The following is a 12287-nucleotide window of genomic DNA, read 5'->3' as shown; positions in this document are numbered from 1 at the left end:
ATGCGTGACAAGTTGCAGAACAGTCCTGACTGTACCGTTTCAGCACTAGCGGGGCCAGTTGGCTTCCTCAGCATCCGCAAACCCAGGTCAATAATCAATCGATGACCGATACTTGAGGCATTGGTATCTTGCGCTACTTGGAACAGGCGCCCACTTAGACGATGGAATATTTGACGCTGGATAAATCGTTTTGATCTTACTGAAATCTAAGAACCGCCCCGGAAGCGGGATGTAGTACTCGCCAAAAAATGCCAAACTTCGATGGCCCATAAAGTAAATAAAATTCACGGTGCACGCTGTACAACTGTACAAGGAACGAACTCAAATGATAATGTCAGGACAAGACCTAGTTATATGCCAAACCACCGGCTGGGACACCAAGAGAACGATGATGGCTCTGAGTCGGCGCAAACTTCTCCTCCTTGGTCAAAATCGGAGCAACCTTGGACTTGGCCACCACCTCGTCGAACGAAAAGTCCTGTGCGCTCTTGGGCAACAAATCGTAGATCGCCTTGGCATAATCGGGCGAAATGCGATACTGCTGAGCAAGATAATTGACCTTGACAACCTTGTAGTTGACAAGCTTCAATGCGACTGCGGTGTTGTAGTGGAGGTGCTGGCGCGCCTTCTCGTCCATGACGCGTGTGTAAAGCTCGCGGGCCTGGTCGTAGTCGGAGAGCTTGCCCTCGTGCCAAAAGTGGGACTGGCGCGAGACGACGTTGTCGGCAACCTGGTAGGGCACCTCGGCATCGTCAGGACGGAACTTGTTCACGAAGGAGTTGGGAGTGTAGTGGGGGTTGAGGCCGGTGTTAGCGTCGCTACGCAACGGACCGTCAAAGTTGAGGGAGGAGTAACTTTTCGCCATGAATGGACAGTTCACTGGGACTTGGTGAAGGTTAACACCAAGTCGGTGGTACTGCGCATCACGGTAGAAGAACATGCGGAATTGGAGGAGACTGTCGGGAGAGTCTTCGATACCAGGAACCATGGAGCCAGGCGAGAAAGCAGCTTGCTCCACGTCACGATGGTAATTCTCGGGGTTCTTGTTGAGGACGAGTTTTCCAACTTCGTGCATGGGGAATTGGCCTCGAGGCCAGACTTTGGTAACGTCGAAGGGGTCGAAGCCAAGCTTGTTGGGATCAGCTTCTTCAGGGCGCATGATCTGAACCTTCATGGTCCAAGTAGGTGTCTCGCCACGTTCAATAGCAGCCCACAAGTCGCGCTTGGAGAAATCCGGGTCTTCGCCACTCATCGCAACAGCTTCAGGCCAGGTGAACTGCTTCTGGCCCAGCTCGGCGAGGTAGTGGTACTTGACATAAACAAATTTGCCCTCGGCATTGACCCTAGGGAGAAAGTGTTAGGGTGACCGTGAAGCAAAAATATTGACAAAGGGCACCATTTGAACGTATGGCACCCATAGCCGTGGTTGTTCCTCCATCCCTTGGGTGTACCATGATCGCTGAAAAACATCATCCCAGCGTGGTTGGCTTCAGGAGTGTTGGCGAGGAAGTCGAAGGTGCTATCATAGTCCAGCATGAAGTTCTGTGGGTTACGTTGCTGGGAGCGAATGACGTCGGGGCCTTGCATGGGGTCGCGGCAAAAGAAGATAGGCTAGAAACACGTCAGCTCGGGGGACAATGCACGCGATGGTAGCAGCAAACGTACCCAGTTCAAACCGACAACATCATAATTGCCTTCCTCGGTGTAGTGCTTGATGGCGAAGCCACGAGGGTTACGTCCCGAGTCGGGAAATTCGCGTCCAAAGGTGACGGTCGAAAAACGAAGGAAAATGGGTGTCTTCTTCCCCGCCTTGCTGAAGAGCCCAGCCTAGTCGCGTTTGAAATGTGTATCAGCCCAGACTGGCCCAACGTCGAAACCCCAGACAGAACGCACCTTGGTGAGCTCACTCATATCGTTGGTACATTCAAAGTACCCGAAGGCGCCGGACCCAGAGGGATGAACCATACCTAAAACACGACGTACCATCAGCTAATGCACGACCATCAAGTTCAGGAAAGAAGACGTACGTTCCAAAGTCTTGCTCCGATTAAAAGTCTGCTGCTTCTGCATCAAAAAGATATCGCTCGCCACCGGGATTCCTCCAACATTCTTGCTGTGGGTTCCATCAGGCCACGGAATGCCCTCGTTGTTCGTAAAGTATGGCGCGTCGTCCTGCCTCTTCCCAGCCCCAACGACACCTGAAACCTTGGAGATGATCTCGGCGGGGCCTTCGTTGGCGTTCATGAACGTGGAAGAGCGCTGGACGGGGCGGGGATCGACGCCGACGGCGCCGAGCGCTTCTTTAGCAGCTTGCATGGGGTGAGTGAGGGGGTTGCTGTGGGATGAGTGGGACATTTAGGGTGCTGAGAGTTGGCTCGAAAGATAGGCGGGGAAGCAAGAAAGGCGATTTTGCCGGGCGTTGAGGGTGGCAGAGAGGTATATAACCCCTGACTGAAACAACTGCTCGACGCGCAGCACCAAATGTCTAGCGAAGTCGCGCCTTCACCGCAACCATCTGAGTCGTCCCGCCCCAATGCGAGACGCGTTCTTCCATTCTGGTTGGACGATTTCTGGGTCCGTGGAGAGGATATCTCCACATGTCAAGCTTCGAGACAAAATGGGTGGGTGTCAGTAAGCGACGATCGCGCCAACGCACCTAACAAGGGCAGAGATCTCCATCTTCGCGTTCCGCGCCCTCCGAGTCGAGAAAACAATAACATTGTCGAGCGAACGATAGGTAAATAACAGAAACGAATAGGCAACATGTACACTGGCATCCACTGAGACCAAAAACAGGAATTGAACGAAAAGTTTGCAAGAACGAACGAACCGCGACTAGATTTGCTATAGACCAGATCCCGAGTTCAAAGGTCAATCACTTCATCAAATCAACCCGATGGCTCTCCTCATCCCAGTCCACTTCCTGCCTCAACACGCCCATCAACACCAACTCTTGCGAGTAAACAGGTATACCGGCCTCAGCTATCACGCGCCATATATGCGCATCTTCCGGTGCGGAAATGACATATCGTTCAGGAGCACCCTTCAGGATTCGGACTGTCGGTTGTGATGTAGAGACCTAGGGAAGAGCAATGGAATTAATTCTAACCACGAAAGGCTGAATGTCGAGCAGGATGGAGTACTCACGGTACCACCAGAAGCAACGATCAAACTCTTCATCAACTGCAACCCAGCCTGAACCTTGGGCGTGATATAGAACGTCTTTCCACCCAAAAGCCTGCCTTTATTTTGCTTCGCCCGCTCCAGGGCAGTTTGGACTGTAACACCGTACCGCTCTTCACCAATTGGATCCTTGAGCATGTACTTGTCCTCAGCTGTGAACACCAACCACTCCGTCAGCTGATAGTTCAATGTGGGGATGGAAAGGAAGGACGAACGTAAGAGCTTCTTAGCCTTGGCCGAATCGTTCACCCAATCCTCGCTAACAATGAATGGAGCCCTCGACAATGCACACAAGAACTTTTCGGTCCTGACCAGACCCTTCGCGACGAGGTGCGTACAGTCGGCCGGTCGATCTGTGAACTTGGCTCCTAGCGCGACCATTGGCTATTCCACAGTCAGCACGAGACGTATCACCCAGCGAAAGACGGCAAGACTGACCTTGATAACATTATCCGAGAACTTGACCTGCGTAGCAAGAATGTATACCGGTTTCTCCAGTTTCCTAAATTGATGGATGATATGTTAGCGAACTTCCACCTGACGATCAAAGCGGACTTACGCAGGCGCCTCGTCTTTCTCTTTCTCCTTCCCGGCCTTGCCCCGCGACACAACCTCCCCACGCTGATCACTGATCCTCCTCTTCTTCTTCCCTCTCGACACCTCTTCCTCCTCTTCCTCCTCCTCCTCTTCCTGACGCGCTTTACCCTTGGCACCAGCCCCCTCCTCCGATCGTCGCCTCTTCTTCCCATCCTTGGCATCGTCCACTGTCCGCCCCTCCTCCTTTTCCTTCCCTTTCCCTTCCCCGGCCTTCTTCCGACTCGAACTCTCCCTGACCTCAGGCGCAGGCGTATCGCCCTCCACCACAAAGAAGTCCGATACACGTCCTTTCCCCTTCCCCTTTGCTTTATTGCTCTTCCGCAACTGCTGCTCAAAGTTGACGAGGTCAGGCATGAGCTCGTCGCGGAGCTTCGCAGTCGCTTTCGTCGCTGCGCTGCGCTTACGCGGGAGACTCTCCTCGGGAGCCGGAGTGGAGGTTGAACTGGGATGCGAAGATGGAGGAGCGCTGCGCGAGGGGGAAGGTGCTGACGATCGGGGTGGTTCCTCATCGTGGTCTTGGTCGACGTCCATCCGGTCCTGATCGTGTTCCTCGTCGTCCGAGGGAAGACGGACGGGTTTCTTCGTCGCTCGAGCAGGTTTGGCAGTAGACTTCGTCACCGCAGCTGCGCCTCTCTTCTTCGCCGGAGGTGCAGGCGTCTCCTCTTCTTCCTCGACGTCCATCTCGTCCTCAGCTCTCCTCTTCGACTTTGCCTTGGACTGCGGCTTAGCCTTCTCCCTCCCTTTCTTCCCTCTAACCGGCTCCTCCTCCTCCTCTTCCTCTGCGTCTTCCTCATCTTCTTCAACAGGCCTCGCCTTCGCCTTCCTCACTGGCTCCTTCTCCTTCTCCTTAGCCCTTCCCTTCGCATTGGCAGCCTCCTTTGCGCTTGCAACAGCCTTCCTCCCCTCTCCCGCAGCAGCCTTCCCCTTCTTTCTCACTGCAACCTCCTCCTCTTCCTCACTCTCCTCCTCCTCCTCCTCCTTCTCAAACCGCTTCTTCTTCTCCTTCTCCTTCCCTTTCCTCTTCCTCTCCACACTCAACTCCAAAGTCGGAAGCAAAACCGACACAACCCTCTTCGGCGTCCTCGCTTCAGCCGCTTGCCGCTTTTTGGGAGGGCGGTCTCCACCCTCTTCATCGTCATCGGTGGATTCTTCGTCCGTGCGTTCCTCCTCAACGTTCCGACCCTTGCCCTTCCCAGCCGACTTGGACGTTTTCTTCGACGTAGAAGCACGTGCACCAGGTTTCGAACTAGAAGCCTGCTTTCCAGTGTTAGCAGCAAACGCCCGATTGATGACGGTGGAGATGTCGGGCAAATCTTCGTCTGACGAATCACCCTCATCTTCGTCTGCATCTTCGTCTTCAGTTTCAGAGGGGGTGTCCTGTGGTTTCCTCTTCCCTCCGGTTTTGCCTTGTCCCTTTCCTTGGACCGTCACCTCCTTCGCTTTAGCCTTCCCTTGCACCGCCTCCTCTCGCTCCTTGGCCTTCGCCTTCCCCTTAGCCCCCCCTGTACCCGCCGCCTGGCCCGTCGTCCATTGCGAAATCATGATGTTACCGTCGTCCTCGCCATCCACGTCCATCCTGTCCCCTTCCTCCCCCTTGTCCTCGTCTTCGTCCTCGGTCTCACTATCGGTATCCACCCTCTTCACACGACCAGAACCACCACCGCCCCCACCGAGGCTCTTCCTAATCTTGGTCGACGCGTCTCCGCGCGGTCGGTCGAGTAAACTTGGACGGGGAGTTTTAGGTGTCGACTCGGACGGTTTGGACTTGGCTGATGTGGTCGGTTTTGAGGCTGTTGGTTTCGATGATTTGGACGTGGGTCGTTTAGGCGTGTCCTCTTGATCCTCCTCCCCCTCTTCTTCCTCTTCCTCCTCGTGATCACCGCGTCGCTTAACAGGCGACTTGACAACCTGCACAATCTCCACATCCGAGTCCGAATCTGAGGTTGGCCGGGTAGGTTTCTTCTTACCCTTAGCCGTCGCCTTGGGCGTTGACGACGTGGGTTTGGACTTGGATGTGGATTTCTTTTTCGACGAGACGACCTCTTCCTCGTCCTCCTCTTCTTCCTCGTCCTCCGCTGCTTCATCATCGCTCTCGGCACGCTTTTTCCTTCCTCCACCTGGACCCTTCGAGGACGCCTTCTCCCTCGACCCAGATCCAGACTTCCCTCTCGACCCAGACCCCGACTTCTCCCTCGAATCCGTCTCCTCATCCACCCCATCCTCAAACAACGCCTCAACCTCCTCCATCTCCTGCTCGTTCGCACTCGCAGCTGTACCCTGCGGTGCTTCATCTATGCCAACGTCAACGTCCATGCGTGTATCGTCGCCGTTCATAGCCCCCGTCGTATCACCCGTGATGTCACCAGTAACTTCTCCGGCGAGATCCCCTGTAACCGCTCCAGTGAGATCCCCAGTCACCTCCCCGCTGGCATGTCCATCAACGCTCATTCCAACCCCCAAATCAACATTGGCATCCTCCCCGTCCTCATCCTCGTACCGCTCCATCAACTCCTCGATCTCCTCCTCCATACGCGGGAGTTTGGTGGCCGGTTTCTCAGTCGAGGACGGCGCGGTGCGGGGGAAGATGAACGTTCCACCTAAAAAAAAGGGCGGTGGCGGTGTTAGTATATTGGTTTGGAGAAAAGGTACGTGGAACGAAAACAACAAGGGAACAGCACAAGACAAAGAAAGGCCCGGGGGATGAGAGGATCAGAAAGGGACTCACCAAATCCAACACCCCTCTCACCCAACACTGCACTAAAATCCACACCATCGGGGAAGCGGAGGTACTTCTCACTAGCCAACGTCAGGTTCCTCCACTGCACGAAACAGTCTTCGAGCCAGGTGTGGTTCACCACGGGGATCGACCAGGATAGAGCTTTTTGGGCTTTCGTCGAGTCTTTGCTGTTGCGTCGCGGGGTTAGGTTTGGTTAGACGTGAGGGAGCACGCCAGGTGTTAGGTTTTGTTGGAGATTAGAGATGCGGTTGGAGCGGGTATGGGACAGGTGGAAGGCAGAAAGAAGGCAGGCAGAGGGCGTTAGTGGTAAAAGGGAAAGAGCCCGTCAGAACAAGTTCCAAACGAACCAGGGAGGGAGTGGATACTCACGTAGCAGCGATCAAGACTGTATTCTTCCCGCTCATGCTAGGCGTGAAGGTCGCACCCATCGTGATGATGAGTTTCTTAAGGTACTCGCGTGCTTCACCTGTGTAATTCGTGACTGTGATTTCCTGTCATCGTCATTAGGAAGAAGGGAGTATTAGTGTCTTCGTCGTCGTTGGGAGAACTTGAAGCAAATGAAAAGAGGAACGTACGTGTCCGCTGAAGCCGCTTATCCTCTCCTTTGGGATGGGATAGTGTAATAGCTGGTCTTGGGGACGGGTGAGGACGCCCGTAGACTGGACGTGGTACAACCACGCGAGGGTACCGATCGTTTTATGCGAAGTGTACGCCTGTAGGGGAAGAGCGTTAGTGAAAGGTAGTGATAGGTAGATCAGAATTGACGTATTTGAAACGAGTGGATACGTACAGCCAGATACCCCCTCCCCTCCCTCCACCGCGTAATGAACACGTCGCACTCTTGAACAGCCTCAGCTTCCTTCCTGTCCAGATCCCTCTCTCTCCTCTCCTTTTTTAACCGCTCGTCCCTTTCCTCGGGTGTCTCGTCTTCCGGTCTCTTCTTCACCGCACCGTTAGCTGCCCCATTGGCATGTCCATGCATGGACGAGGAAGGTTCGTGTTTGGAAGGAGAGGTACCCTGTACCGAACTGTCCCCAGGCTTCGCTGGAGAACTGCTTCCTCCTGCACCAACGCTGCTCCGCGCCCTCCGACGCGCCATACCCGGCCCATCACTGGCATCCCTGCCGGGTGGGCTAACGGGTTCAGTCACACCCTCGTCCTCGTCGTCCCCCTCCCATCGAACGACTACGCCTCCCGCACGGCGGATACCCGCTTCGATGGCCTCGCGGCGCCGTCCTTTGCCTAGTTTCAGGGAGCGGCTTATGAGGATTCGGTGGCCCTTGAAAGGGAGGGTGCGGGGTATTGAAGCTGTAAGATGGGAGTTAGCGTTGATAACGATTGGAGTTCGCGTAGAGATGTATACGTACGGTCATCGCCTTCAACAAGCGTCACGTCCCCATCCTCCTCAATCACACCTTCGAACCCGGCGTTCCGTCCAGGTGTATACTTGACACTGGTCGTATACACGCTCTTCTTCAACGGGTCCTTCTCCGTCTGCGTCGCCTTCCTTATCTTCTGCTGCCTCTTCCGCGTTTCCTCGTCCACTGCCCCGTCAGCTCCGTGGTTCGGAAGCTGGAGGTGGTCGTTTCGTAGTAAAGGAGGGTCGGGGAATTCGTAGGGTTTGGTGTCGAGGTTTTTGATCCCTAGACGGACGCAGTCGTCGAACCAGTGTGGGAGGACGACTTTTACCCCGGTTTGGGGCTGGAAGTGGAGGGCGGTGAGGTATTTGGAGGCTTGGATTGCTGCTGGGGTTCTTGTAGAGTCAGGGGGTTAAATTGGTTGGTTCTTTCGATAGATAGGTTTGAGCAGGACGTACGGGTGCTCTGGGTCAGGAACGGAGCGGATTGTAAATAGATGGGTCACGTCTTTGGTGAGACCTGTCCTCCATTGGCCGCCCAGTGCTAGGATTCCGGCGGAAAGGACTTCGAGGTCCTGTGGAGGTAACTATATAGAGAATAGATCAGATTTCGTTCCAATATGAAATGGGTGTTACTTACCTCTGTTGCGCAGGCTACGACGCCTGAGAAAAGCATCGCCGGGTCAGGCGAGAAGAACTGGGGTCTACAAATTGTCTATCAGAAACAAGGTTTCATTAGAGCTATTTTGTAGACTTACGACTGCAATTTGCCCAACACAACGCTCCTCTCGACCCATTTAGGTGTTACAGCCCATTTCTTGGGTGTCGCATTCTCCCCTTCAAATCCACCTTTCACTTTCCCCTTTCCCTGGTCATCCGAGTTTTCGTCTCCATCGTGAACGCCCATCCCACCATAGGCCAATACAGCGAAATTCTGCCAACCCTCGAATCGAGCAGAGTCGGTGATCACGACGTCGGCGTCGTCCAGCGAGTCGGCTTGCGTCCCCCCGTTCTTGTCGAGCAGGTGCTTGGTGAGCTCGTAGGTGTGCTGCGACAGCGAGGAAGAGAGGTGGTATATCGTCTCTGAGAACAGCATTGTCGTATTGTTCTGGGCTGCGTCGTGTGGTAGATAAGCCGGTCGGTTATAAGTGATACAGTGGCGTGAAGCAGGCTTGGTTGGATCCTGGCTATGAGCTCGACATGGAGAACGGTGAGCGGAGGTTTGTGGACGACAACGGCGACGACGAGTAACAAGGAAAGTGAAACGTTACACGATGGTTGGACGCGATGAGCGTGACTGTGACAGACGCGTTGCGTGACCAAAGATGTTCTCACGCATGCGTCGGGACCGACGCGCCTCGCCATCGGGAGTCGAGGCCCCATTTGCAGCCTAAAATGAAGAGCTTTGAAGATGGACAAGTATCATGGCATATAAGTTCATGTACAATCTGACCACACCTGGGCTATAGGAGCGAAAAAGCAGACAAGTACGTGCTACGAGTACAATAGTTATTTGAACGAGACGTCGTCGCCCTCTTTCCATACATAACCACGAGGAAATCGGAAGATGGGATCATAGATGTAGTCCTTGTCGCTTAAGATGAACTCGATAACCTGCCACGCCTTCTCCGGAGTCTCTGGGTAAAGAGACATAACATGCCACCCCGCGTTCACCACGTTCCCCAGTACACGGCGCATGAAGTCCTCCTTCATACTTTCCACCTCTTTCTCTAATTCTCTGTTATCTAATGTCTCGCCGTAGAGTTGCCCCCATGTTGTGGTAAGAACCACGCCTTTGTTGACTCGGCTGGGGACAGATGGCCCTGACACAACCAAAGGATGCACAACCATTTCAGGGAGCTCGTAAACAACTCTGAGCCCCTCTTTCGGAAAACCCATGTTTGATCTGCAGCCCAGACACTCTTGAGCGATACTGTATGCTCTACACACCCGTGAAAGTAAAATAACTTGCTCACAGATTGTCAATGAATTCTGATATATCCTTTTCCACCTCCCAGACGCCCTGCATTCGGACGATGACGACTCTTGCCACGCCATCAGGATCATTGCCACTTTCTGAGGTTGCCTGGACTGCCTTCCAATCCGAGGGTGATTGGTTGTCCAGCGGCGTCTCTGAGTTCAGACCACCCCAGAATGTTACTGGTTGCGGTTCCTAGCACGACGTTAGTCCCTGATTAGTCGAATTGAGGAAAGGACTTACCCCTATCCATCGCCGGTCCCAGCAACTTTACTTATGTATGAGCACTCTTCCACCTCTCAACGAAAGCACGTAACTCACTAAATTGCAATCACAATATCGCTCGACTTCGCATCCTTCAGGTATTCCTCTTGCCTCTGGTAAGTGCGGATTTGCGATTTATTGAATGGAACGGAAGGCATCGTGGACTGCGGCTGGATAGCGGGCACATCCGCCGTGAACCTCTCAGTACCCGGAGGACGTTTGAACCGCATGGTAAAGCCTGAGGATTGTAAGTGGAAGAAGAAAAAGCCTACAGTTACAACGTATATATAGGTACGAGTGTCTGCGCCCGTTCCATGCGCCAACCACGGGCCTCCCACAAGGCCAACATCGATCTTACATCCACGCCAATCAACCACAATCCGATCTCAGGCTTCTGCCTCTTATCCATCGCATCGGAGCCAAAAGTCCAAAACGATCACCCTTGTGATGACTCTCCCGAATTGAATTGACCTTGTGGCTTGAGCCGCTTGATTCATATTCATGGGCGCTTAATTGTCACGAGGAGTGGTGGGTCTTCGTTATCGGATCTTGCGACCTCGAAAGGGCTAATCTGTCTGATATCTAGAGGCCTCAAACTATGTATAGTCCATACCGCAGTCCGATTGGACAACGGGAATCCTCGACATATGCTCAGGTAATCCAAATGCTCGACTTCCCGGTCGCCTCATTGCATTGGCGCTCACCACGTCTGTTATCGATCAACCATTTCCTCAACGTGCCTGTCTACTTATGGCTTAGTATTGTGCGTCACAAGGGCTGTAATTCTAATAAAGGCACGTGGTGAAGGCGAAGCTGAAGGCCAATCCGTATTTGCCTCTCATCGGCCGGTTTCCCAGGTTAAGCGCCAGACCACACGTTCAAACTGCACCGTGCCCCTATCTGTAAAGGATAAATAATACGGAGGTCTGCTTCTCGAACACATTAATTGCGACGCCGTGAACCGTATCTCAAATCTCAAATGGAGAGGTGAAGTGGATAAATTCTAACACCTGCGTACTTGGAGTTGGGCCGACTCGGGAGTTCGTTGAACAAGCCAAACGCGCCCGGGCCACTTGCACCTCAACCACCACGTCCTTACACCATGCAGCAGATGTTCTCGACACTGCTGATTCACGACTGCGGTACCGCCGACGGGTATCTGATCACCATTACTCTCAAAGCCTCGCCCTCGTTCCCTGGTGGCATCTGGTATAAGGAAGACTGGCATGAACCAGTTCCTGCCACAAGTGCACCGAAGGATATCTCCAACCTTGACGGGACCCTCGAGCTCAGGCTAGTCAGGCGCATCTCAGAGGGCCGCATTGGCGTAACTTACGTGGCAGAAATCGTCTCTGCAACGCGCAAATGCACTGACGTCCGCTCAACTCTACCGCCCACTCTCTGCCTCAAATTCGCAAAGCCCGAATTCAGTCGTAGCCTGGCGCGAGAGGCTTGGTTCTACGAACAACTGGATTCGCTTCAGGGCATCTCCGTACCCATTTCCTTCGGTTTCTTCGCATCCACTGCAGCGGAGCAGCGCCACTTTCCCGATGTCGAGTTCGAGCCCTGGAGGAATCGAAAGGTTTTGTTCAAGGACACAGACAAGATCCCACATGACATCGATCGATATGCATCTCCGGACTGGTTACCCGACGATGTGCCCGAATATTACAAGCGAGAGAGATTCGAGGACCCTCCCAGCAAATGTAATTCACCTTGGTACAAGTGGAGTCGCCTTGACGACAATCCAACTATCTCTGTACTTGTGCTCGAGCTACTCGGGGAAGCCTGCACCGGGATAAAGACCGCTGCCGACAAGTGAGTGCAGCCCTCATATTTCTCCATGATTACCCCTTACTCAAATGACGTTCCAGACAGGCGATCCAGGATGTAATGGATGATTTGGCTGAAGTCGGGGTGATGCATGGCAACCTCACTCCTTGGAACACGCTCGCATTCAAGCCTCAACCTCACAAAGAAGCACGACGATGCCCTCGACACAATGTAGTCCATCCCTGGAGAGTCATCGACTTTGACCGTTCGAGGATGGCAGATCCCAAGAACCTGTGCTTTCTTGGCAAGCGTCACATTACCGACACCGACGACATTATGGATGATGCAGCAGTGTACTTTGAACTTTGGGACTGAGGCTAGGTCACCAGGTGAGCTTT

General features: G+C 53.7%; 4 protein-coding genes across 4 annotated transcripts; 1 reads left to right on the top strand and 3 right to left on the bottom strand.

Moving 5' to 3' along the window:
• Positions 1-346: 346 nt before the first annotated feature.
• Positions 347-2355, bottom strand: CC1G_11919 (catalase; the record flags this gene model as incomplete). The annotated part of the gene is made up of 5 exons (XM_001832703.1): positions 347-1343; positions 1397-1611; positions 1666-1827; positions 1894-1967; positions 2028-2355. The coding sequence occupies 5 exons, from the start codon at positions 2353-2355 to the stop codon at positions 347-349; spliced, it is 1776 nt and encodes a 591-aa protein (XP_001832755.1).
• Positions 2356-2875: 520 nt separating this feature from the next.
• On the bottom strand, positions 2876-8970 carry CC1G_11918 (hypothetical protein; the record flags this gene model as incomplete). Its single annotated transcript, XM_001832702.2, has 13 exons — positions 2876-3079; positions 3148-3335; positions 3399-3567; positions 3622-3685; positions 3743-6377; positions 6506-6684; positions 6887-7008; positions 7093-7230; positions 7308-7825; positions 7885-8270; positions 8334-8449; positions 8515-8578; positions 8633-8970. 13 exons carry the CDS (start codon positions 8968-8970, stop codon positions 2876-2878), a joined length of 5121 nt encoding a protein of 1706 aa, XP_001832754.2.
• Positions 8971-9383: 413 nt separating this feature from the next.
• CC1G_11917 (hypothetical protein) lies at positions 9384-10346 on the bottom strand (the record flags this gene model as incomplete). Its single annotated transcript, XM_001832701.2, has 4 exons — positions 9384-9780; positions 9851-10047; positions 10096-10120; positions 10174-10346. The coding sequence occupies 4 exons, from the start codon at positions 10344-10346 to the stop codon at positions 9384-9386; spliced, it is 792 nt and encodes a 263-aa protein (XP_001832753.2).
• Positions 10347-11218: 872 nt separating this feature from the next.
• Positions 11219-12264, top strand: CC1G_11916 (protein kinase subdomain-containing protein PKL/ccin3; the record flags this gene model as incomplete). The annotated part of the gene is made up of 2 exons (XM_001832700.2): positions 11219-11934; positions 11991-12264. The coding sequence occupies 2 exons, from the start codon at positions 11219-11221 to the stop codon at positions 12262-12264; spliced, it is 990 nt and encodes a 329-aa protein (XP_001832752.2).
• Positions 12265-12287: the final 23 nt, after the last annotated feature.

This window comes from Coprinopsis cinerea (genome assembly GCF_000182895.1).
Source record: "Coprinopsis cinerea okayama7#130 chromosome 9 map unlocalized cont3.9, whole genome shotgun sequence".
Taxonomy (NCBI): domain Eukaryota; kingdom Fungi; phylum Basidiomycota; class Agaricomycetes; order Agaricales; family Psathyrellaceae; genus Coprinopsis; species Coprinopsis cinerea.
Note: the sequence above shows the minus strand (reverse complement) of the source record. Positions and strands in the feature narration are given on the sequence as shown.